This window comes from Lepisosteus oculatus, chromosome 12 (genome assembly GCF_040954835.1).
Source record: "Lepisosteus oculatus isolate fLepOcu1 chromosome 12, fLepOcu1.hap2, whole genome shotgun sequence".
Taxonomy (NCBI): Eukaryota; Metazoa; Chordata; class Actinopteri; order Semionotiformes; family Lepisosteidae; genus Lepisosteus; species Lepisosteus oculatus.
In genome coordinates, this window is record NC_090707.1 from 17,177,822 (window position 1) to 17,205,273 (window position 27,452).

At 37.8% G+C, this 27,452-nt stretch overlaps 2 protein-coding genes across 9 annotated transcripts in view; both read right to left on the reverse strand.

The window, feature by feature from the left end:
• atf2 (activating transcription factor 2) overlaps positions 1 to 17,834 on the reverse strand; it is a 33,097-nt gene extending 15,263 nt beyond the window's left edge. Inside the window, exons 1-10 of one of the 8 annotated variants that reach the window (XM_006636500.3) lie at positions 17,733 to 17,834; positions 16,510 to 16,579; positions 16,187 to 16,283; positions 14,894 to 15,012; positions 14,311 to 14,439; positions 12,075 to 12,253; positions 11,552 to 11,666; positions 6,880 to 6,966; positions 3,333 to 3,482; positions 2,719 to 2,925 (exon numbers count right to left, since the gene is read on the reverse strand). In XM_006636500.3, the coding sequence (XP_006636563.2) occupies positions 2,719 to 2,925; positions 3,333 to 3,482; positions 6,880 to 6,966; positions 11,552 to 11,666; positions 12,075 to 12,253; positions 14,311 to 14,439; positions 14,894 to 15,012; positions 16,187 to 16,283; positions 16,510 to 16,557 (1,131 nt within the window). In that variant the 5' untranslated portion in view covers positions 16,558 to 16,579; positions 17,733 to 17,834. The other 7 variants (XM_015358970.2, XM_015358969.2, XM_015358971.2 and 4 more) reach the window with 7 other exon arrangements.
• A 2,754-nt stretch (positions 17,835 to 20,588) lies between these two features.
• atp5mc3a (ATP synthase membrane subunit c locus 3a) lies at positions 20,589 to 23,382 on the reverse strand. Its single transcript, XM_006636498.3, has 5 exons — positions 23,284 to 23,382; positions 22,978 to 23,073; positions 21,988 to 22,065; positions 21,357 to 21,547; positions 20,589 to 20,910 (listed from the first exon to the last, which is right to left on the reverse strand). The coding sequence occupies exons 2-5, from the start codon at positions 23,014 to 23,016 to the stop codon at positions 20,796 to 20,798; spliced, it is 423 nt and encodes a 140-aa protein (XP_006636561.2). The 5' UTR covers positions 23,017 to 23,073; positions 23,284 to 23,382; the 3' UTR covers positions 20,589 to 20,795.
• Positions 23,383 to 27,452: the final 4,070 nt, after the last annotated feature.

Here is a 27,452-nt window from a genome sequence, read left to right on the forward strand (position 1 = left end):
CCCATCTCAAGTTTTCTGAAACCAATTAAGTAAATTAAAGATGAAAAATTTACATCATTTTTAATCATTCAATTTTTAATTCCCAGTTTTTCAGTGCACACAACAAATTTCCAGGGCCATCTGGCATACCTCCCGGTTGCTGCATACCACAAGTGGTGCGCGTACCAGTTTGAGAATCACTGAAAGGGTTAACTACAAAACAAGATGGACTGGCTCGAAGATCTGTGCCTCAGGCTGCATACTGCTCCTTACTTGCTTGCTAAGCATCATAAATAAACTAGTTTCTCCTTAGGACAAAATAAATGATGCATTTCTATCTCGGAGTAACATGGATAGTGAAAGAGAAAAACAAAATATTTACTGGAAAGTGTTTTATAAACGTTTTCTTATAAAGAAAACATTCAGAACGTTTTGCAAGTCTATTCTACACAATAAAAATACTGGTGGTTATGGAACCTGTAACAGTTGGAATACATTTTCTAAATCACTCTGATGAAGAAGTTCTATGGTGGAGTTATGACTGTATAAGAAGTCTAGTTGTAGCAATACAAGGAATGAAGCATGAGGAAAAGCATTCTCTTTTAAATAAAACACTAGCACTAGTGGTGTTGTATATCCCAAGACTTGTAGAATTAACAATTTATGAAAAATGATAGGTAATAACGTAAAATTCCTTTGAAACCTATACCAGAGCTATATCCATTTCCTGGACAATGTTTCTGAACACCCACTCTGAAGTTACAAATACCTAAACTTTGCCTCAATCTTGTATGTGAATAAATCTGAACACATCCAGTGTTCAAAGGCTGCTCTTCATTCATATAGTATATATGAACGATGTAGGATTAACCATGTTCATAATGGACCTATATACATATTATAAAATTCTAAATTAAATAAAGTATGGTGCACTTTTTCAATTACATTGTTCCTTAAGTATAATCATGGTTTTTTAATGGCCCTGAAACTACATATTTGTCCGAGGCAGGCTCCTCAGAATGTCAGCGCAACTCTGAAGACTGCTAAGATTTACACTTGACTGTCATTATAATCCCCGAGGGAGTAGGGAATTTTGCATGCAGTAAAGAGGAGTATATTATTGTGAAGGTGACTTTAACAGGATTTAAAGCAGCCAAGTGCCAGCGTAACATACCTTGGCAGATTTAAACACTTTCTGCTCTGTTTTAAAGGACTACAGCAGCTTAATCTATTAGTCCAAAAGCAGCCAATTTATTTTAATCCATCTGTTTAGCCTTGCTTCTCTTGGCAAGTCTGAACTGTTCCTAAAACAGATTTAAACACAGCTGTTGAAGTCCAGCATATCTCAGTACAGTACACCCTGCCATTCCCCATTACACAGCTTCTAGTACTTTATTTGAGCATTTTTTCCCAGTGTTAACTTTTTTGCATATTCCATGCTCTAGCAGTTCACAGTTAATAGTGCAATAAGGCTTGTTTTTAAAATAGCCTGGTTAAAATTAACTGCCTTCCATGGAATGTACAGTATATACTGTACACATATTCATTCACAAGACTATAGTTTTAAAAGGCCTCAGACAAATAGATAATGAACATGCCCAAAGAGCTCATCTGTAACATTTAACATCATTTAAAAGAACAGTAAATGATCTCTTATAAAATTAATGATGTTAGTAAACACATTTGAAAAGATAATGAAAAATACAGCAGCTTCAATAGCAACAGCAGTCAAAACCTCATTATGTCAATGATCTTGTTCACTGGGTTCTGCTCCAAAGAAAGTATTATAAAACTCTAATAGGAATTACTTACAATATTTTAAGCTTTTAAGTTTAAACAATATACTGGAAGGCCAGAAGGCCATTCACTATCCTAAGGCAGGCACATGACCCCATTAAAACTATAGTTAAGGATAATGTTAAAGTAATCATGGATCATTACTGCCAACTATGGTGATCAGCTGTGCCTGCACGTCAGTATAGGAATTATTGCAGAATTTCACAACTGATTAATGGTTTCATATAAAGAAGAGTTTAATTCTCTGACATTCAATTTTCTGTGCAAGTTATTCTGTTCTTCACACTTAACAGCTCAGCTCTTGGTACCCTGAGGCATACTGTTCCTCTACCCTCATCCAATTCCATTAGCTTAACCCTTAACAGACACATAATTCCAAGATCAATACAAAACAGCAGTCAATTTTTAACTTGAAAAAATAATGACCCCCCCCACACACACACACGTCTGTTTCAGGTTTAATAGACACAGAACATAGCACACAAAATAAACAACATCTCATTAAATTGTCTGGAACACAAATTTAGCTTTCCTTGGTTCTAAGACATCAGCAGAGAAAACAGTTACATGAACTGTTTCGAACTTGTCAGCATTAGATCCTAATTGCTTTCTGCAAAATGAAGGTTCAAAAAGACACATTTTCCTTGGAGATTTTCAAGGCCATCCTTTAAATTGCCAAGACAGGAAAAAAAAAAGAGATATGCTCATCAGCAGCTGACATACATCTTTATTGACAGTGAGGTATCAATGTATGGGTTTCCACACCCGCAGTGCAATTGCTTTCACTGTCAAGCTGCAACGGTTCTTCATCGCCATTAATGATTTTATCACCGATGCGATAACGAAGAAAGCCACGACTCGCATTCAGCTACCGACATGCTGCGCCGAGTCACGACTGTCTTCAGTATCCAGACTTATTTAGAAAGAGACGCCTAATCATACCTGTAGCTGTCCATTCATTGAACTCAGATCTTCGGCCTTCTTTTCTAAAGACTGGACCCAGACCTTTCTCTTCTGCCTGCACCGGGACGCAGCCGCCCTGTTGCGCTCCAAAAACTTGCGCCTCTTTTCGTCGGGGTCTTCGCTTATGGCTCTTCTGCGCCTGCCGCCAGTGCTGGGGGTGTGCTGGGCAGGCTGTGCTGGAGAGGCCTGGCACACACAAAAAAAAAAAATAGAAACAGACGACAGCTAGCTACCAGCTAACCCATCACCCAATGGAGAGGATGAAAATTCACGAGCAGTATCTGGTAACACAAGGACAAATGCTGATTTTTTTATTTTAAAAGTCATGCAGGAATAGGCCCTTTTGTGTTTAAAAGGAAAAGCAGGTTACCTAGTATTAAATCATCAAAATCAAATTAATGGATAAAAGATAGCGCCTTTAGAATGAATCTAATTTTATCCAATCAGGGAAAAAGGCCAAATGATGAACAAGCCACACTTTAATAGTCTTAATGCACATGAACCCTGAATTTGAGATGATTAAGTACTGTGTTTCTACAGCCAGCTAACACTATGCTGGACACAGAGCAGCCAGGGCCCCTGGCAGTACTCACTGGAGTCTCTGTTGTGGATGTTGCAGGCTGCTGCAGAGACTGGGGGCATGCTTCCTCTGACTGTGCCCTGGCTGAACTACTGCTCTGCCCATCGCTGGCCTCTCCATTAGTTACCTGAGGGTGCTGCTGTGTCAGTGCAGCTTTTAGCCTCTGATTTGAGAAAAGAAGCAACAAAGCAAGTGAAGACACGTGTACTTTTACAGCAACACAGGAAAACACCAGTTTCTCATAGAAAACAAGACTTTAAATTATGTAACTTAAAGCTTTAAGCAATGTGTATTTTCACCTTTTTCGGCATAAGTTCTGAGCGTCCTATACTGAACAAAATGCAAATAAAACACAAATGTATTCCTGGGAGCACAAGTGGAGATGGTTTATTTTCTAGTCTCCGGAGAATCCTGTGGTATTCAGCAACTTGTCAAGGGAATTTATTTCCTCTCAGGCATCATGTTAGATGTTTTAAATAATCCCACATGCAGTGCATTCAAGATTCTGATATTTCTGAGTGTCTGTGTGTACTGCCAGGGCATGTGCCAAGGGAACAGCTTAGCTACTAGTAATACAAAAAACATGCCATTAATTTGAGACAGGCTATGACAAGAAGTACATTAATTATGTTTTGTCATTTAAACACAAATTATCACATATGCATATAGATGCATACACAAACACACTACCTTATATTTCCCCCACATACACAACCAAGCTTTAAGATATTAACTAGACAAAGTATATATATGTGTGTACTGCGTGTCAAAATAAATGCTTAAACTAAAATTCAGTTATTACGTAACTTTGATCAAGTTTATAGTTCACCCACAAATTGGAATCATCCATTTTTTCAATTCCATTTTTGAAAAACACCATTTCATTTTTCAAAATATGAACAAATGAATTAATCTTATCTGTAATTTGCCCACCATTGACAACATCATTCCAATTTATGTTTCTCCTTAAACATACTAAAATCAAAAGCAATCGAGAAATAAAACAACTCTTTGAATCTGTAAATTATTATACAAAAAACAGCATGTTATTTCAGCTGCTACCTTGACGTGCTGCAGACTAATCCGTCAGACAAATTTGCTCGCCCAGTAATACCTATCCAGAATTTCCTCTTGCTCAAACAAGATATTATTCTCTTGGAACAAACCGTGAAAAAAAAAATAGAGTAAGATCCATATTTCATATCTGCCACAAAAAACTCATCAGTGTAATAACCCTCCTTCTCATGGGTGTTATTCTACCATCTGCTGCTATATTACTTATCTTTATTTTGCAACTAATTAACAGCATAATCTTCTAAATTCAGCAAGTTAATTATCATTATTGTGGTCTTTGCAGCATCATCAGTCCTTGTAAAGCAGCATCTCTCCACCCCCAGAGAATGTGTGGAAATGAAGGAGGTTGGGAGAGGGCCTGTTTCCTTGGAGCGGGCTCATTAGGTGTTTGCTGATGAGCCTGGTACGCAGGGAGGTAGGTCAGATGAATTCTGCTGAACAAAAGGTTCCATGCCGGGCTTAGCTGACTTAATGTACATTTCTGAACATTTGCCAAGCTGCCCTCTGTCAGCCCTCCACGAAAGCCCCCTACAGCAAACTCTGTTGACTGCCCACTGTGTGCTGTGCTATTTCTCAGTTTGTCATTCTTATGCTGCTGGTGAACCAAAGTTTGTACCAGTCACCAGTCCCCCTCCCCCCACGGCCCCCCCACCTTCTTTCTGTAGTTTACCTGTTAATTTCACAAGAATGTCATGCTGTGAACACTTACGAACTCTGTAACACATGCTTCATCTCCCCTCGACAGATCTCATTTACAGTATTTTATTTTCCTGCCCTTCAATTCTAAATACAGAATGGGAGAAAGTCCTCTTGCAAAATAAGAAAAAAAAATCCCAACATCTGTTTGCACAGGCTGGCATGCTTCACTTTGGAATATTTGCCCTCTAAAATAATTTGTTTTCATGCAAAAGCTACTTAACTAACCCAGTTTGCTGTCTCCTGATCAAAGATAAAATAATTTGCAGACAGTCTGTGCAATCATTAATTTTAATTACAGACTATGCAAGAGATACTACAGGAGCAACAGTGAGCTGTTCCAAATCCAGGGTGCACTGTCCCCTCCTCCAGGCAAGACGGCCCTAACCAATATGTAGGGCATACATATTCATGCTTCTTTTGGGTTTTCCAGTTTTTATAAATGAAGACCAAAGTCTTGTAACCTTGAAATAAGACCGAATAAGATCGTTTTTTTTTATCAAGACAAACAGCTAAATCCTCTGGTTGTATTTTCTAATCTGTCACCATCAGCCAAGAAGAAAGCAGTTTTTCTTAAAAACAGCAGCTTCCTCTCGTGAAAGAAACATGCATACTAAGGACCCAAGCTTCATACTGTACAAACGTTTACTAGAAGTTTTATAGTTTAGACATAATACTAAATACTTGATCTTGAACTATGAGCTGTTGAATTTAAAAAAAAAAATATCTGCATAACCAAGACAAAATTAAGAGAAATAGACCACATTCTTCAGTTTGTACCAATTCTGCAGAGGCTTAGTGTTCTTATTTTAATTTATCCCACAAAACAAAAAGATCTGATATCTTTTGTAGTAAAACCTGATTAAAAGATGTGTTTTGGAGTGAACCAGTGCATTCTTATCACTCCATAATGCTTTTTTTTACCTTTTTTCCCCAATATGCTGAAGAACCGAGCAACATAAAAGAAAAACTCTTGCCTCAAAGTTCCAAAACAATTTTCTGAAAATAAAATGATATCAAGTAACATATCTCAATAACAATATGGCATTATTTCAAGTTTAGAACATAATTAAGTATACATAATTAAACCAAGAGGGTACATTTTTGGTTTAAAAAAAGCACTAGCCAGGACATGTTTATATAAGCATTCTGCTTTTTACAAGAAACATGTATGAATGTGAATTTGTTCTCAACCTACTATCACGATTATCATAATGATGATGATGATAATACCAGTTACCAGGACATGGCATTTAACATAGCTCCCCCTACTGGTTTGGTAAAGCATAACATTACACTCCGACCATAAACACAAAGTTTAAAACAATCACTCCCAAACAATTGCATCTCAAAGATGGTAAAAATATTTCCTTGTACTACAAATGACAATACTGTTTATATGGCTAATAAAGTGATCTTATCTTATATATATAAATTGTTATAATATAAATTGTCCTTCAACGCTGCACAAGGTTAGTCGAAACCTTTTCACAAATGGATATTAAGGAGAAACATAAAATCTTCATGAGATTATTAACTTTTTTTTTCTAACAACAACTTTAAGTTGTAGTTTTATCTGTAGAATTTTTGCCATAAAAATATGCTTCAATTTTGCAAGAACTACATAAAAAAATCAATACATTGAATTGATCAAATGCTTATAAAACAGCATTGATACAGTTATTTCTAACAAAATCTTTTGTTTTAACAATATTCTAGATATAGGACTATATCTTTATAAACAAATAAAGAAATACGACCTACAGTTTAAAGAAGAAACTGCAGATTACCATTTTAGCTTCTGACTGCACAGGCTGAGGGGAGGAGGGTCCAGGGATTCCAGGAACACTAGGCACTATGGTGACAGGTCTGACAAGCTGACAGTCAGGGTGCAGGGAAAGACAGCAACAAACAGCAGATTACCGATTCAGACATGGACCGGGCCATGTGGAAAGTCACTTTCTCTGCAATGACACGTTGAGCCATTACATACACAGAACACAATGTAGGAAGCCAATAATCTGAATTTTATCAAGAAAGATTTACACCTGCTTTTCAGATTTCGAGTTCCGAACTGAACCACTTCACCTTGTACATTAATAAACAATGGAACAGCTTACATGCATAGCATATTGATGGAGTTCTGCCAATGGAAAAGGAATCCTGCTGTAGTATGAACAGTGCCACTTTTAATATTTGTACTATCAAATGAGAAATGAAATGCATGTACTGTAAAGCCTGTAAATGGGAGTGCCTTGCAAGCTGATGTTGCTAAACATCTTCTTTGCCAGCCTTTGAAGTGAAATCCCTACAGGCAGGAAGAATAGAAGCCTTTTCCCCACTGTGCCACTATCAGCAGCTAATCATCTGCTGCTCATTGTTCCACTCCAGCAGTCAAACAAGCAGACACTGGATCACCATCGCTTCCTACACCTTAACCAGTTTGCAATACAAGCGATGATTTCTAAAATCATGCATATTAAAAAAACTCAAATGTGCTATATTCTGTGACGTACAATGTTGCTGGCTAGCATTGTTTTGCTCAATAATGTCACGTTTGTGGTGACATACTGAATCCAGGTGTTTTACGTGGATTTCCCTGAAACTTTAAATGCACAAAATCGTAAGGTCAGAATAACAGCTTAGAATAAGAGTTCTAACTCTAGAATGAAAAAATGAGTAACTGGGTACTGGTTAATCAGAAAAATATATTCAACAACATGATTTGTTCATTTGTTCCCAGCATTAACACTTCTATGTGCACAGAGGAAGTCTTCACAACTAGTGACCATGATGGTACTCGCTGCACCCATCAGCTACATTGCTGAAATGTTTCAACACCGTAAGCATTAGTTGAGTGGAGGTTTTGGTGTTCAACAAAGAGATGCTGGCTTGAGCACTGCTTAAAGAATAGGATATTTAATAAATAATATATTGATATAAGCTAGAGAACTATAAGTCCCACACTGAAAAGCCCACAAAACACACACTCATGCATAAATAATGGTTAATAATAAATTGATAAAAGGAAGAAATTGAGGTTAGTTTTTTTATTAAAATACAGCTGCAAACACAAATCTGGAGTTTTCAGAAAATAAGGTAAAGCAATTATTTTTATATTTAATGAGATATATAAAAATTAGCAAAGCAGTGCAACAAAAAACAGAAGCACATTAAATTAACGGCAAAGTATACATGCTTTAATACCGCATTCACTAAACTGTTATTTCTAGTACTTTAAAGGAAATGTTGCCTTGATCTTGACTTTGTTCTAATATAAAAATGTACAAGTTTAGGCAATGTTTTTAGATCACAGCTTTGTTGACTGGCAACACCTAAATACTGTATGCAACAAATTCACAAAGTTAACAGGAAAATCTTTGTAAAAGGTACATTCTGTTGAAAAGACATGACAGAGGTAAATTCCTTATTCTGATTAATACCTACTCAACAGGTGGTCTACTGTGAAAGACACAGGCTTGGAGCAAGTGTGGTCACTGTTGAAAGCAATATAAGCTATACATGTATGACATACTGTACAACTTTGCATCACACTGCAGATATTGTCTTGTAGGATTGTGTCTCATTCTTCTAGTTAATGGACAAACATACTGTATACATATTGCCTGGTTTCTGAGTCCTAAATGCCATGTCATGCCAATTCATCCCAAAAATGTTGAATGTGGTTCAAGCCGGAAGAGTCATCCAGCTCTATCAGCTTAACCATCACATAAGGAAGCTGCTATTACATGAGGAGCTTGAGTACAGTACATCCATGGTCCAGTCAGAATCAGGTTGAACTTGCTGTGAGGACCAAAATCTTGAATCAATGTAGTGCTGTGTAGACAGGCAGCAATAACGAGTAGGAATTAAGAGACTCCTGTCCACACCATCACACTTGTACCTTCTCATTATTGGGTATGTGGTAGACAACGATTAGTGTATCATTCTGTACATCTGTGCCACACTTGCAGTCATTTGTCAGGGTTGTCTACACAAAAGTTAAACTCACTGCTAAATAGGATTTGGCTCCACTGCTGGCAAGTAATCCTGAGGTGTTGCTCACACTATCTTGTTCTGTTACGTTGATGAACACTGATGGACTAGTATGTCCATCTGGCCTCCAAACGATGACCGCTAAGATATTTCCTCAAAGCTCAACTATTGATGCCTGATTTGTTGCAACCAAGTAATTTTCTGAGTAGTAAAGGCAGTGTAAGAACAATTACAGTGATAGAACATGATGGCATTGTTTTGATGAGCGGGTTGCCTTTGGTTTTTTACTCTTGATTTTCAGTATGCATGACATTTAACAGGTTGAAAACTAAAGCATCTCAGATCTAAAAAAATCTCAAAGACAGGTCTTTTCATTAAGTGTTTCACATACTCATATTCTACAATTGTATTTTCTTGCTTTTTAAGACACATCTAACTTTCACTAAAGTGTTGAGAATAAGTTTGTTGGCCTAGGTTGACCTGTATTATTGTATATTTTAGGCAGGAAAATTTATTAGATCTTTATGAAAATCGTCCTGGTTTCCTCCTGGTTATCCTCCCATGAAAACCACTTCCATTCAGTCTTTTCCTGACACTTGAAGCATGAACACTGACATTAACTGCAGTGAGAAAAGTCAGCAGACTCTTCGATACTGTTCTGGGGTTCTTTGTGACTTCCTGAATGACTTTTACACTTGGGGAGATCTTTGCAGAACCTGTTCAGTCACTGTGGTCCTGAATATTTGCCATTGTAGACTATTTAAGACAAGAAATATGGAGCCTCCCAAACTCTATCAAGCAATTGGGTAGGCTATTTAATGGTTTGTCCCCACTTCTTCAGTGCTCCAACACTGAGCTAAGCTTTTGGTGCTAGCTTCGCAGTACAGTGGCGTTCACTTTTGATTCACAAGCACAAATCAGCAGGCCCTCATGGTGTTTTTTCTCAGCTCCTTTTTTCTTCAATCTTGTTTCCATTTTTTTCCATTCACTATCTCCACTTAAACTACGGTTCACCAGCCTTCGCTGCCGTTTCCAGACAGTCTCTTTCCACAGAGAGCTTCCATCTAAATTTGGACAACTTCATTCCCACCAGCCTCTCCACTGCATTAAGTTAGCCTTTTTCCTGCTCAGTAATAATTCGGACAGCTCCTTTTCCAATCAGCCTGCATTATTTACTTCATCGGCTCATTAAAGCCTGTGAAACAGCGTCTGGAGAAGGTCCTCAGCTTCTTATTCGCCATGGTCCAGAAACCTCAGGGATCACAGCATAAAATATGCAGAATTTATTTTTACCCTGATTTATTATTGGTGCATTTTCAGGGCTTTTCTTTACATATGGTTTACATTTTAGTATATTTTCTAAATTATTTTTTTTTCAAAATCACAAAAGCGTATAAAACACAACACCACCCATCAAGAGCAATTTGCCAACCCATATACCAATTGTCCAACCCCTATACTGTACGACACCACTGATTTTCATGTCTTTTAAATTTATTTAAAGGTATAATGCACAAAATATGTTGGTTACGGTTTCATTACTTTTTACATTTTACTCAGATTTCTTACTTATTTGTCTCATTTTTGTGTACATTACTCCACTGTCATAGATCTGTGTAAATCCATAAAGTTTTGTGTCATGTTGCTTACACTCATGTATTCAAACAATGTTAAAAATGCACATTGCATGCAATCACTGTTTGGTACATGTGTTTTTAACAATATTTTCTATTAGATATTTTACTTTTATATTATATATTGTACAAATATTTAAATGTTTATTAAATATACTGTAAATTAAATATTTTACAGCTCATGTGTACTTTTACTTCTGTTTTGTCCCATTTTTAAGAATAAGCCATGCCTGTTGTCTGGACTAGCTACCGCTTTACTGACTTTGTCTATTTTGTGGATAAAGTCCCGCAACAGTTATGTTTTGTGAATTTTTTGATGTTATCGAGTTCTGTTATTGGTAAGTTAGGTGCACACATAAATATATGATAGCTGGACCAGAGTTTTCTATTTCGAAAAGTAGTTAACCCAGTGATTATTTCCGTCACAAGTCATCGCAAAATCTAAAATGTTTGAACCTAACTGCAGATAAAGTTTATGATCAGAAGTACTTTTCTGTCCTGACTCCACCTGCAGTTTTTGTGGTCTCGATGTTTAAACGTTTACTCACTAGAGCTCACGGGATCATGTGACACATTCCTGTGCACTGATTGGATATTGCCTGAAACGTTTAACGGGAAAGGATGCTGTCTACACTGACAGACTGTGTTGCCAGCGGGTTGCTAGAGCATTGGTAGGTTGCTAAGGGTGTTATATGGAGCAATCTAAGAGGGATGTGGTCACAGGAGATAAAGGCCAGTAGCAGATTGTCCGACATAATAAGGCAAATGCATTTTGATTAATTGAACACTTTTTATCTTTAAGGAGAAAGAAGTATAGAATTCCGAAACTTACTGGGATTGCTGTGGGAATATGTACACTCGGATTCGTAATGGAGGCAGGAATCGCCACAGGCATTGTTTGTCCATTAGGGAGCTGTAAAAGCACAGGGAAGGAGCCAGAAACAGGTCTGAAAGCAAAAGAGAAAGAAAAAAAAAAGAGAAGATTCCAACACACATCTATTACTCAGATATAACCTATAAAATATCATAGGTATTTTTTAAGCACCCAAGAAATCTGTTACCATGGTTTACAGACTCAGTATACACATAATAACACATTAGATCATAAACATGTATTCTGAGTGTGAATATTGCACAATCACCTAAAAATAACATTGTATTCCAAGTACTGTTTTTCATAACCACTACTTCACAGCCACTGTAACAAACACAACTGGTAACGCTGCAAATCATGCTAATCTACGATAACTAAGACATCAATGAATATACTCTTAGTAAAACATTGAAAACTAATCAAATTTCTGCATATACAGAAAATATACAGATTAAATAAGTAATATTTTCACATTACTTACACTATTGGCCTATTAGAGGATGGGACTTGAGTAATGACAGAGCTAGATGTTGGAGATGGTAGGGCTTGCTGTATTACAACGTTCGCATCTGAGCTTGCAAGTAGTACATTGGGGACTTGAAGAGATGCGGGACGAACTATAGTAGATGTTGGATGTGAAGTCGGCTGCAATGCAACATCCTGAAAAAAAATGCAAATTGAACCTTAGCTGCATTAGAAATTGCACGGAATGTAATTAAAAATACGTGAAATAATGTTAGAACCCACATGTTGACAAATGAAACTGGAATATACAGTTCTTGAATCACACATTCTTAATTTGTAATAAATTATGGGCTAACCCACCTCAAATATACATACCATTTCTCAATTAGGCACTTTAACACACTTAGCCATGGCCAGTAACAGACAATTTGTAAGACTGTTAGAGACAATACACTGAGCCTCAAACAGTGGGTGTACCCAGTTGTTACACCAGGATGAATGGCCTGGGTGACACACAGGCAGCTGTTCTGACTGTTCGCCACTGTTCACCTCCCAATAAATACAAACTAAGACAATAAAGCTATTTTAAAGGTTTGTTTAGTAAGCATATGTTTATATTGTATAAAATCCATCCATCCATTTTCTAACTGCTTCATCAAATTCAGGGTTGTGGGAGCCTATCCCAGCAAGCAACAGGCACAAGGCAGGGTACACCCTGGATGGGACACAAACACAGACGCACATACACTCACAACACCGCCAAATTTCCCAGATGCGAACTGCCCTACCAGTATGTGTTTGGACTGGGAGAGGAAACCAGAGCATCCAGAGGAAAGCCACAAGAACATGGGAAGAACATACAAACACCCCTGGATTTAAACCTAGGGCCCTAGCGCTGCAAGGCTAACCACAGTGCTACCCGACATTGTATAAAACCTTAAATAACTAAAATAATAATCGAAAACTCTCAACAAGGAAATAATATTTGCAATGTTATTTGCAAGACTTTATATTAAACAGGATTTAAAAATCTGACAGAGTGAAGGACAGAAGAATGGAATGAATATAACATGAAGGTTCATATGCTAAACATTAACAGACATTTAACTTAAACATAACTTATAATACAGCTGTACAAACATTTTGCGTAAAATAAATATATTCGCTTCTCTTTTGGGGTTCAATCCTCTGGCTGAGAGTGGACCCCGGAATGCAACCCCTCCTTATTTACACGTACATTCAAAACAACTTTCCCTATAAAAATAACATTTTTTTCATTACACATCATGTTTCAAGAATGTATCTGCCCCACAAATCAAGAACTACCTATAATTTCTTAAATTTACACACCCCACATGCCTCCCCAGTTTGCTTCAATTTTATTTTTCAAATGTTACATAATTAAGACTATTTTACAGCTCTTTTTTCTGTTCACTTAGTCTTTAGTACCGGTACAACAAAATGTTAGTACGGCACTCTCACTTTATGAAGGCAAATGGCACAGATGCAGTTATTGGTAAGTACGTCTGTCAAACTGAAGCGAACAGAAACAGAGGGCAAATAGCAAAACCACTACCAGAATTACTGCAAACTTATAACGAGTCTCCAGAAAAGCAGTAACATTGCAGTTTATAGCTGTTTCCATCAGCAAAATCAGCCCTGTTGAAATTCTGTGCACATATTCTTATGGATGATGGGGCTGGAGGGGAATTTATGCCGGTTTTCCTTGGAGATACAGATTTATTTGTGATGTGATGTGGAATATATTTTAACATGCCGACAGTAAAATAAACCATAAACATCAATGCAAACATTGCTGGCAGCAGACTTGTTCCGTACAGAACACGATTGTGCTCCTTTCAATATGAGAAAGGTTATGGTTCACAAAAGAAAGAAAACTTTGCCAGAACAACGTACAAGGTACATCAAAACACTTAAATTTGTTTTATCTCTGGATATAAAAGGGTAGAGATTAAAAAAAAAAACACTAAAGCAAAGAGCCTCTAATACCTTCCTCTTTTTATGTGTGCCTAATTTCTACAGCAATACATCACTTACATCTGTGCCAGCACAACAAGGCAATTGTCAATTAATATTAATTACACTACTGAAAAAAGTTCAACACAGAAAAAATGCATTGATTGTTCCCAAAAAACAGAATAATCTGAGCCTTTCTTTGGTTCCATCTCAGCACATGTAATAGAAAGATTTGGAACTACTCCAATCTACAATGGATTTTCTGTAGAATTTACCTTGTCGTCACTTGTAGTAGATTCTGGGTGAGGCAAAGGACTGTCTTGGTGAGTGGTTTCCACAGCTGATGGCTCTTCAGTTTTATTTCTTACAATGGGAGTTGCGAGTGGAGACAAATCTAAGGGTAGCTGAAATATGGAGGCATCGTGAACCGACAAAAACAATCTTAAAAAGTAAACGAGAAACCAAAAAAAAAACTTTAGTGGCAACAGTCTCAACAATTCCTAGGTGGCAAATTTCTATTAATAACAGTATTGTTTAAGAACAGTATGGCAACTAATTTTGCACTAGTCCTTCAAAATAATGTAAAAAATAAATTACATTTTATGTTTGTTTGTGCACGTGGAAACTAAATGGACCTGCATTCTAAACAGAGAACAGGAGGCACCTCTTTACCCCAAGTGTTGTGGGAGTATGGAACAAGCCGACCAGACATGTTGTTGAAGCCGATACCCTGGCTTCTTTCAAGAAACGACTGGATTTGATCATTCAATCAATTAGCTACTAAATACCAAATGGACTAGAGGTGCCAAATGACTTCCTCTCGATTGTAACCATTCTTAGCATCTTAATAAACGTTACCTTTTTGATGTCTTCTTCTGTTGCTTTTTTGAAGTCATTTTCAAAGGGACTGGCCAATTCATTAAATAGTCCCACTTCTTCACAATTCTTCAAAAAACGGGTTGGTGTTGGAGTTTGGTCTGAAACAATATATAACAAAAGTGTCTTTCAGTTGATTCAACAACAGCTACCTATTAATGAGAAAGATTTACAATGTGAGCTCTTTTTATCAGTTGAGGAACAATAACAAAATGCAAATCTATATTATTTTAGGTGGGTAGCTGCGTCAGCATGCGTAGCCTGCAAAGGAACAAGTAATGGGTTTATTCCATGCTGAAAAAAAGAAGAAAGAGAACACAACGTTTCGGCTGTGGAGCCTTCTTCAGGTGTCAGGTAATATATTATTTTATGTTGAATAGCACAAATACACACACAAATCACAACTTAAAAGTTATGGCTTTGCTGCCTATGTTCTCCCATATTGAAAATATAAAATAGCAAAAGATGGTGATAACTTATAGGTAAGACCAAATGATGCACTATGAAATGCATTACAGCATAGCCAACTGTAGGTTTTCAATGGCACTTTTCCTACTATTTAGATATATTTAAAATTATATAATGGGCTTTTCTAGAATAAATTTACAACAACCATATATCTCCACAATGTCTGGAACTGTTATGAGTCAGGCTGGGGTTTTAAGATTTCCTTTCCACTGAAAGAAATGAACACGAACGATTTGATTACACGATTGCCAAGACAAATTCCATTGCAGTCTAACTGCAAGGCATGACAGACAAGATACTCCAAACAGCCACTTCTATGACTGACTGATCACACCGTATCAACAGCTGATGAGTATTTCCAACGTGGCCAGAAGACAGGCTGAGAGCACATTTTTCATAACTCTCAAAACAGAAACAGCCCCACTATATTTGTCAGTGAAAAAAAACTAACTTTCATCGGTCTCACTCTGCTGCAGTCAGTAAATACGTCAAAGTCACCCTTTATCTTCTGGTATCTAATAAAAGCTCAGCAATTTGCAGTTTTTCTCCTTCAGCTTTTAAATGTTGGTTTTAGGTATATGTGCAACACAAAAAGGAAGACAACGCATGATTACTCTATTAATTGTTCCTCTATTGATAGATCAATGAAGTTCAACATGTATCTCTTCCGTTACGTCAATACAAGCAAATTCTATTGATAACATTTTTCATACCTGAATTGACATTTTTGTCAATTTCCTACACTTTAGATTCTCTTTCCCTTGGTAAATACTCCCCACTTCCTGGGATCTGCAGTTTGATACTCACCAGCAACGATGACACTGTCATTACGCGCTGGACCAAACTTTAGTGTCATCTCATGTTTGTGTTTGTGGACAGCCAAATGGTCTTCATTAGTAAAACGCTACAAAAAATACAACATTACATTAAAAAAGGTATTTAGGATAATGAATCTCTAAATGATTCAGCCAACAATTTCATGAACTGAAATATTTAGGCGGGTTGTGTAATTTCTAATTCCTGGTTTTGCAATGTTACTGTCTTAAGGTTAAGTAAAACAGGCAACCAATAAAATATTATATCCAACTTTTATTTTTAAAAAGAGTTTCAGAACTGCCACCCATACATACCTGACCGCATCCAGGAGCAGTGCATACAAAGGGTTTGTCATCACTCATATTCAGTAGATACTTTTATCTCCTAGATGAGAAAGATACCACACTTTCAAGACCTACTGTCACGCGTAATCACATCATGGACCACTGCAAAAGGCGACAAACCATTTCTTAAATAACGTTTAGTCTCGATTTCAACACAAGCATGCAAGAAAAAAAAACCACAATGAAAATATGACTACGTATTGAAAACGTCTGTAAACTTTAAGCCCGGGAGATAACACAGAACACATTACAAATACTTCAGGTGACAAATCGTTGGCGATTCTAGGAAAGTGTTTTCTGCTTTCCTCCTGAAGTACTCACACACACAGCTCAGCATTCTGGAGTGACTGACACGCCAACAAGCCTTGTGCATCATAGAAAAGGTCTCTAGCTCATTGGACAAATAAGCATAAAACTCGTTTTAAAACTAACATAAACATGCATGGAAGCGTTATACAGCTGGCTTGGTTGGTCTCTCGTTTATTTTCAAATTTAACCGTGCCGAGCATCCTCTTCAGTTGCATTAAAAATTAACGCCGGTCGAACACAAGGTATTGATATCCTTTCTGTCAAGTAATCGACTCCCATTCAGTGTTAGTGTCGTGTGAGGTACTCTTAAATAACTTAATCGTAGTATTTCTCAGGGCTAACCTTCTCTAAGTAAAGTGACAGTGATGTTCTTCGGCGAACAGGGAACAAAAAGAACAACTCTGGATTGCTGTGTTGTAAAACAGCTTCTTTTTTTTTACAATACCTGCATGTAAAAGATGCTACCTGTGCCCTACCATAACAGCAGAAGTTCTAGATATTCTATACAGAGGACTTAGATGTGTAAACAATAATGCGGAGGCTGCATTACGAAGACTGCAAAAATGCACATATACACACTATGTTAATGAATTAAAATCACATTTAGGGTGCCTGGCGAACATTACTGTCAAGATGCGGTTTCTTGTTTACAGTCCATCATCATTATACCATCCCAGTCTCTTGTCTTGGGTTGGGTATACCCCCGTCGCCATATTATTATTATTACTACTGTCACTGCAGTATAAAAGCATTCATCGCCCGTTGACAAAATAAGTAGAGACTGCTACTCTAAACTGCTTTCCAGCAGCAGGCTACCTTAACCGGTGTGGCAGTCGTTGTTTACCACGGCTGTCACGGTTTATACGGCCTGTTTACACACTTACCCACGGGCTCAACCTTTCTCACGGCCAAATCCCACGGGCTGCCGCCAGATCTCGCGACCGCTGCTCCAGCGCGGACACTTCCGCAAGCGTCACGAACGTGACGTGGCGTGCGCAGAACGGGCTGAGTGGTCGTACACGCGTGCTTTAAGGGCATTTTGATTCGAGAGGGTGGGGCAGAGGGTTGACTAGCTTTGATTCTTCTTTGTGCCGGTTAAATAAGACAAACTTTAAATTTTCACCTCGTTCTTTACACGGAATTGGAAAAGAAAAACTGAAGTTACATATAGAAAGAACACTGCTTCGTCTCTTAATATGCATTTCCAGTGTTAACATTTTGGATATTCATCGTTGTGAATGTATTTAGTATTAAATATGAATGAGACAAAACTACTTTTTACATTTACATATTTTAAACATGTTGGTGTACACAATACGTGACATAAAGGCTTTTACTTTCAGGTGAGTCCTCAATGATTTAATATAGACACGCATACTTTGCTAACGAGATGAAAACATACTCCAGTTTTATTTTTTGCAGGAGAAAAAACATTTTACTCAAATGAGGCCAACATGTGCCACGTGTTTTCAGCTTCTAGTACTGATGTCAAAAACGTTCCATCCAAAATCCGAAGCTTCCAGCTTCTTTCAGGTACAGGTAGGAGACTAACCAGCCAGCAGCACACAAACCATCACCCATTGTTCTTCAGTGTGTGCTTGGCAACCTGTACTTTAAAAAAGGAACAGAACACTTTTTTTCAGGGGTTAACCGACTCAAAATCTGGAAGACATCAGTCAAGAGTGCCAGTTTCTTTAACTTGGACTGCACATGTCAGAGTTTCCTCCATGTCAGACACTCTTCCAATATTCACCAATGAAATCCATTTTAGTCTTAAATACCCTAGAGGAGGGAAGAGCCATAGGATCATCTAACTTTTCTTCCACCTCTGGTTTAAATTACTTTGTGTAAATCTGTCCAAGAACAGAAAATTTATAAGGACTTAACGTGTTGCTAACTGAAAAGCACCTTTTAATTCTACAGGAATTCCTCAAAAGATTGGATTTGCCCATACCTGCCTTATAACAAAGACAATGTTGCTATAAAAATACTCTGATATAATATACTGCAACGGTGTTCAAAGACGATGCTTTCCGATTTTAATCCTCACATTGCATGTTTTCCATAAAATAGCATGTATCTACCTGAAGGATGCTATGCAGATCATATGCTTCAAGAACATTGAATGAATACACAATACTGTCTATAATTCTAATGTAAAATTTAGTCTTCACTGTAGGCCATTAGTATTTCAGGTGGGTAGCTGCGTCAGCATGCGTAGGCTGCAAAGGAACAAGTAATAGGTTTATTCCATGCTGAAAAAAAGAAGAAAGAGAACAACGTTTCGGCCGTGGAGCCTTCTTCACACCTGAAGAAGGCTCCACGGCCGAAACGTTGTGTTCTCTTTCTTCTTTTTTTCAGCATGGAATAAACCTATTACTTGTTCAGTAATATTTCAGTCAAGCTTTTCCCCTCATTGCACACGTACGACACATAATAATGTAAGTTCTTAATGAAAAGTATTCCCATATCATCACATTAATGCTGAACAAATGTTCCTAAAAGCTTTGAGTAATTTCGAAAAGCAGTGTATAATTTAATCATATCCACTTTGTAATGGTATTGAGATTTTCGGCTGTGAATTTGTGACGGCTCAACACTATCCTGATTATACTGAGAAGCAGCATCCAACTTACATTCATACTCATTTATCCAGCTAGAATTTTACCGGAGCAATCTAAAGTGCTTTGCGCAAGGATACAGCAGCTTCCACTGGGTATTTAAACCAGTAACCTAATAGTTCAAGTTCAGAACCTTAATCCCTGCATTATGCTTTTTCAAATAATTAAAGCAGTGACCACACTTTGAGGTGCAACACAACTAGGCCTATTCTTGCTTCTAGTTACAGATGAGAAGAGACCATTTTTCACAATTCTTACCCATTTGATTTCTAACTGATCCAATGACTATTTAACCAGGTAAAGAAGCTGGGAGACCTAATCATCATGCTACTGCAGTTAAACCACTTTAATTCATATAGACTCATAGATGTGATCTGTACGGAAAGTGGGACATCTGCAGATCATGAACCTTGGACCAGTTTCTGCATGACCTTTTCCAATATTACCTGTTAAAAATGGGAAATGTCACTTCAAAAAAGGGAGAAATATGAATACAATCAAAGTGTGTAATATGAAAAAAAACTAAAAATGTGTTTAATAATAATTGCTTACACTTATATAGCGCTTATTCTGGACACCCCACTCAAAGCGCTTTACAGGTAATGGGGACTCCCCTCCACCACCACCAATGCGATGGCAGCCATAGTGCGCCAGAACGCTCACCACACATCAGCTATTAGTGGGGAGGAGAGCAGAGTAATGTAGCTAATTCATAGAGTTTAGAGAGTTTAAGGATTCAGAGATTCCCATTGTAAAACGCATCTGCTTTTTTGCACGTTTGTAAAGACAAAGTAGTTTAATTACCTCAAACAGAGCTGGAAACACGTCATCTGGCTCCAAATTTGTAATTCCAATAAAATGAAACCTGCCATTTTGATCCCAAATTTTGCACTGATATTTTTATTCATCTAAGTGACAAAGCACTTTTTCTTGCTTAATGCTATTGCAAAAAAAGTCTACATGATACAAAGGGTGCTTTTAAACTTTATCCTTCAATTGAGTGTATTAAGTGTTCAATAAGAAACATCTTTTGCTTTCAATGTACTGAAATGCACAAATATTTTGATAACGAGATTTTAAAACAAACCTTGATTCCCAGAACACAAAACGGAACTGTGATTTGAGACTTTAAAAAGCCAATACGTGTATTTTAATTCTGTCATTGGTTACATTCTTACAATGTTTTTATTTTTGTAGTTTGACAGTGTTCCAACAAAATCCTGAAAAATGTACACTTTCATGACACCAACACAGAACAGTTTTAGTAACCACTGTAAAACACGTAGTTACATCTAATGTAGAATTAACATCCGAAGCAGTTTTTTTTTACATGGCAAACAAGATCAAGAAAGCAACCATCAAACAGAACAGACCCATGGCTTCAGAGAGGGCAAATCCCAGAATAGCATAGGAGAACAACTGTTGCTTTAGGGAAGGATTCCTGCAGGGGCAAAGAAATGAAAGACTGCAATTAGTCTTCTGTAAAAACAAGTGCTACAGATTACAGTTGTTCAGTACCAATTTAACATGAATTTACAGTGAACCGACCTACCTAATTAACACTTTCTTACCTTTCTTATTCCCCAGTGGATAAAGAAGGACTTCGGAATGAGTTTAACACAAAAATCTTAAGTGTGAAATCACAAAAAAAATCATTGTTTTGCAATGGATGAAACTTTTTCCAAAAAAAAATTGTAGCTAGAAAAAGCAGTTCTGTGAACTCTCAGAAACACTCAATTCTGAACACACCTACTTGCGTCCCTGATGAAAATCTTAACAGATCTACAGATGAATCCAAACTGTATGACCATCTGAGGCTACACTGACGCTGCCTACCTCTTGTAAGAGCACCTCTGCCCTGTGCTCCAAAATGACGATGTTTCTCACCTGGCATAGCCGATGATAAGACTGCCAAACACTGTCCCGATTCCGGCACCAGATCCAGCCACTCCTACTGTGGCGGCACCAGCACCAATGAACTTGGCAGCTGTGTCAATGTCCCTGCTGACGGCACTGGTCTGGAACCCCCTGAGCGCCAAGACAGAGTTCTGTGGCCCGCTCACAGCTGCAGCCTTGCCCTGGAAAAGTTTTAATTCTTTGTAGAAAAAGTAGAAGGGAAAGAAAAACACTTCTATCTGGATGCAGCTTATTTTAATCATTTGGGAAAGTACTTTAGGAATGTAACAGGAGGCCACTGGGCCCATAATGTCTGTTTGGTAATTTCCTCATTGATCCAAGGATCTCCTCCAGCTGTTTTGTGAAGGAAGCCAGAGTACCGGCATCAGCCGGGTAACTTGTTCCACCCTCCCACAACTCTTTGGGTAAAGAGTCACCTCTGTTCTCACTTTTAAAGGTCACAGCACAGACGTTCAGAGGAATTTTCATGTTAAAGCACATCGGCCACTAAGGAATGTAGGTCTGCACACTAAACAAAATCCAATAAATGGAATTTGATCCCAATATTCTACCAATCTGAAATGACATTTTCAAGGACTGAAGCACTACTCTTTAGACTCACCTCTCCTGTTCTGACCTCTGGCCGGGACAGCACTGATGCAGAGAGAGGTCTGCACAGAGCCCGAGATCCAGCACGGACCTGCACCCAAAACAAACCCCACATCAACCAGGGAACACACCTCATCAGCCCACACCTTAAGGGAAACTGACTTCATTTACATCATCTTACTTCACTGTAGCTATTTAAGATAAAACAAAATGCACCTATAGAAAACATACAGTTAAGGGCAAGTATTAGCATGATCATAAAATAATGTGCCCATGCAAAGTCCACCACATACCCAAAACGTGGATTATGGGAGACGAACAACAATTTGTAAATAATTTCTGAGCTTCACTGAGAAGAAAGGAAGAGATACAGCGTCAATATATTGAGCTCTCTGAAATTATTAAACGTCTGTGGCGTTTAAATCTTGAACAATAATCAATTTCAATTCCAGGTAGATATTTAGTTTTTCAGTACCAAAGGTAATTCCAGTACTTTAATCATGCTTGTTGTGCTACGTTTCGGCCTCCTTTACTTGTGTCCTGAGTTAGAGGACATATCTCAGCTGCAGAGCAAGGCAGTAAGGCCCAAGCCCTGAGCACAGCCTAAGTCATTCAAAAAATAAATCGCTGTCATTTTCAAACTAAAAATTCCAAATGCACCATTATTTACTTGGTTTACCCCTTACCGAGGTTTGAATTATACTGTGCAATTAGAAAAATAGCACGACTTTGACTAAAAAGGCCGGATTTTTTCAGCTTTTATATCTAGATATGAGTTCACTTTAATATTGATAACTGCCCTTTTGTAACCATTGAACAGTAAGTCGTTTGTATTTATTTTTTTCCCCATTTCATTCTAAAAACTGAAGGGGCCTGTGTGAACAGAAAACGTTTAGAAAAAAAAATAGGAAAAACTCAAGTTCAAGACTAGGCCCGCAATGAAATAAGAATAAAAGACCAGAAAATGTGGTTTTTGAAAATCAGATGTGGTACAGAAACTCACCAGAGCAGGCGTGGAAACGAATTTAGCACAAGCGTACATTCTGTCTGGATTTATTGGTTGCTGAGTTCGGAATTGATCATAAACCCGGGTCTGTCTCTGTGAAGAACAAGGGAGAGTTAAGGTCAATGGAAATTCTGCTCCTAAAGTCTGCAACAGCAACACCGAAACGAAGATCACGCATGCACAGATAATGAAAACTCATGAAACCCAGAACCACTACTTAATTACAAAGATCCCCAGGACAGGATGAGATGGGATTGTAAATGTTCTATTCCTTCGCCTTTTTCTTGCTTCCCCTTCACTTACCGGCTACAGAGGTCGAACCGATTAGAAACCACTGCGCATGCGTCTGCTTCTTTCCCTGCAAACTCCCGGATGGCGGCTGTCAAGGTCACTTCGCTGCAACTTTATTGAAAAACAGAAGAACTGACAAGTTACTGTTGCACTTGATTGGAACCAGCCGAGGGTTACAGTACGTTGCGTTTGTGAAAATAAACGTCCGCAATGACTACAGAGGTAAACCCAAAATCAAAAGTAATTAATCGAAGACGTGCAATTTTCTTTGGGGATGGAAAACTGCACGGAACTAATTGATTCTGTATAAATCAACGTTTAAACATTTCTTTTTAAATTTAAGGTGTCTATATATATATAACATACTTGTACAGTCCTTAAATTAAAACAGTGACATTCAGAAATAGAAAGACTCCACTACTGTTGAAAGCTGAAATCTATATACTTGGCCTTTGGGCACATTCCCTGTCCTCTCAATGCAGTTTAATTTGCTCTAATATCATTACTAATTAGCCAACAGCCATATCACCCTTCAGCTCTCAACTGGCTACCCCCTGAAGCTAAGTAGGGTTGAGCCTGGTTAGTACCTGGATGAGAGACCTCCTGTGAAGCAATCATTGCTGCTGGAAGAGGTGTTAGTGTTACCATTGGGGGGCGCCCACCCTGCAGTCTTTGTGGGTCCTAATGTCCTAGTATAGTGGTGGGGACACTATACTGTAGTGGGTGCTGTCTTCAGATGAGACATTAAACTGAGGTCCTGACACTCAGTGGTCATTAAAGATCCCCCATATGCAGCACTGTACATATAATGTGAAAAACTGACATGAAAGATGTTACATTTTAAGTCCATTGAACAATAAGTTCTATTTAAATAAGATCATTGATTAAAACTACAAAGGAGGGAATCTTATAAAATACAAGTGATGAGGGATACCATAAAATACCTAGAAAGTGCATGCATACTAAAACAAGACACCTATACAGTTGCGTAATCAACTTGGATTGACAAATAACCGTCATTTCTGGTTCTAGATTAATTTAATTAGTGCAAACATCGTATAGTGTTATACGTCTACCTATCCATTTTCTACCCCCTTCTTCCAGTTCAGGGTCATTAGGGCAAGGCAGGATATACCCTGGATGGGACCCCACTCCATCACATTTGTGGACATACGGTACAGGCACAAACTCACACACCAGGGTCCATTTTTCCAAAGTTCATTTAACTTACCAGTGTGTTTTGATACTGTGGAAGGAAATCCATGCGAACCTGGGAAGAACATACAAACTCCACACATATAGCATCCCAGGAACTGAACCAGGGCCTCAGCGCTATGGGACAGCAATGTTAACCACTGTACCATCATGCCTCCCACTGTGTTCTGTAAAGAGAGCATAATGGTAGAATATTTTTAAACAAAACCTTCTATGAATTGCATTCCACAAGCCTGAATCAGAAGAACCAGTTAGAAAATTGATGGATATACTGTATCACACTATGCTATGTTTGCACTAATTAAATTAATCATGAACCAGAAAAGAAGGTTTCTATTCTATCTAATTGCATCTCTGACATAAAAACTTGGATGACTCAAAATTTCCTTTATCTTAATTGTGACAAGACTGAAGTCATGCTTATTGGCACCCCCCATCAACTTCGTAAAGCCAGTCCTGTAACCCTATCTGTAGATGGTTCTGTACTAGAGCTTCAGTCTAAATTGAAAAACCTTAGGGTGATATTCGATTCTGGCTTAACATTCGACCCACATGTGCAGCATATTGTCAAAACATCTTTTCTTCACCTCAGAACTATCGCTAGACTGTGCCCTATGCTATCACAAACTGTGGCTGAAAAGCTGATCAACACATTTGTGTTCTCTAGAATTGACTACTGTAATGCTCTACTCGCAGGGGTATCTAAATCTACTTTGAACAAACTGGAGTATGTCCAAATTTCAGCAGCCAGAATCCTGACCAGGTCTAGTGCAAGTGATCACATTACTCCTATCCTGGAGTCCTTGCACTGGCTTCCATCGAATTCCATGTGGAGTTTAAAATCCTCATGCTCACCTACAGTATAAGGCTCTCCATGGCTTGGCACCTCAGTACCTGTGTGAACTATTATACTCCCCACCTCGCAACCTTCGCTCTTCTAATTCTGCTCTCCTTACTGTCCCCCAAGCCCCTCTACATTGTATGGGTGACAGGGCCTTCTCCTGTTATGCCCCCAAGCTCTGGATCTCTCTGCGCAAGGATATCAGAGAGTCACCTTCTCTAAACTCCTTCAAATCCAGACTCAAAACCTTCTTCTTTAGAAAAGCCTTTACTTAACTGGTTCTATTCTTCACCCCTCTGCTTTTTCTAGTACCACCATCCACGTTCTCCTCTTTATATGGTAATTGTGTTTTATCTTGTGTATTCTTTTTAATTTATTGTTGTTGTCATTCTGTAAAACACTTTGAGAAGCCACCTTTAAAGGTTATTATTATTATTATTATTATTATTATTATTATTATTATTATTACTACTATAAGGTTACTTGTTAATCCAAGCTGATTATACAACTGTATAGCTGTGTTGGCTTAGTAGTATAGAAAAATGAAACATTTAAAACGACAATCCATGTGTACAGTTAACATAAGAGATGTCAAGAAAACAAATATTGTTTTGTTTTGTTTGCAGCTATCTGCATGTAATTGAGTGTAAAATGTGGTTGCATAACGGTGTCAAAACAAGAGTTCCAATACTACACTACCCTCACAATGCTAGTCGCCAGTATTGTGTGTATACAGCTGGGGCTACACCTGTTGAAGAGAGAATTTAAATTTAGATCCCAAAGGAAATGTCCCAGGAACCTGCTTATGTGCACCTCGGGCATGCCGTGTTGCAGTTCACACTGAGAATTTTTATTCTTGATGTATGGCTTGCCAGTAGTGGGGGCAGGAAGCAAAGGTAATGAGCACATTGAGCAATGCATCCCTTTGTGCCCGTTCCTGTAATTGAAGAATCCCCTACTGGTTCTTCAGGTGCTGTCTTGTACAGGTTTGGAAAGGTTTTTAGTCATAGCTCTGCTAGCCTCACACAGCCTTTTGCGAAGCCACCAATACACACCTCTTCCTCAAAGTTCCTCAAGCAATGAAATGACAGAATCGAACGTCGTGAAAAACCCTTTTGGAAAATACATTTCTTTTCCCATAATGGAGCTGTTGTGCAATAAGGGTGCGAATAAACACAGGTAGCTTTTCCACTAGATAATTCTGACAGAGCGGTTTATTTTTGTAGCTATTTGTTTTTCCTTTCAGTACGTCTTAAGGGGAAGTAGAGCAATCAGAAATACATACACCAAATTAATTTAGGTGATTTATTGGTAAGTAGTTCTAAAATATCATTTTGAACAGTCTAGACTGATATTGATATTAATTCTGGATGCCTTACTGCATTCAAATCTCAATGTCAGTATGGCCATAACAACATAATACAGCGAAGTCATAACCAATGTTTCATCAGGGCATACAACAACTGACAGGTTTACGATTTATTAAAGATTTTGACTGGATACATTTAGTTGTCTAGAGAATAAAATAATGAATTAAGAAATGATTAAGAAAATGTTTTAAAAAAAGATGATTAAGAAAGAAATTGACAATTTTCATAAAAATGGTTCTGCAGATTTTGGTTCTCCTGTTAGAATTTAGGTTGCTTAGCCACTGGATTAAATTCTTTGGTCTCCTTTCTGAATACCTCTGAACGCAGAGTACGAGATGATTAATAACAGAACTGCAGGTATGTGTGTTTTGTGCTTTTCACTTGGGTATTGCAATTGTCAGTCCTGTTTTAGTCTCTGTGATGAATTGTGAACGCTTGATTCTAATTAGAACTATTTATCAATAATTTATGTAATAAGTGTTTTTAAATTAGATTTGCCATTTTTCAAATATTAATTCTCTTAATCAAACTTCATGGTATTCTTGTTTCTGTCTACAATTCATCACACGGCTCTTCTTTTGTCATTTGGGAAAGAAATGGAAAAAAGTTCAGGGCTGTTATCTTTGATTTGTTATAAGATCTCAATCGGGTATCTTACAGACAGAAAATAGAGATCACAACTGTACTTCATAATATTTAGGAGTTGTGTGTTTCTGTTTGAGTAAAATGTGAATCACCATGGTGTTGGAATGTTA

Bases quoted from the DNA above. Each gene is read 5' to 3' on its own strand.
- atp5mc3a (XM_006636498.3), bottom strand. From the start codon at position 23,016: ATGTACGCTTGTGCTAAATTCGTTTCCACGCCTGCTCTG. The intron at 22,066-22,977 runs GTGAGTTTCTGT...TTTTGGGTGCAG, and splicing joins TCGTTTCCACGCCTGCTCTG to GTCCGTGCTGGATCTCGGGC. The intron at 20,911-21,356 runs GTGAGAAACATC...TTGCCCCTGCAG, and splicing joins CTTATCATCGGCTATGCCAG to GAATCCTTCCCTAAAGCAAC.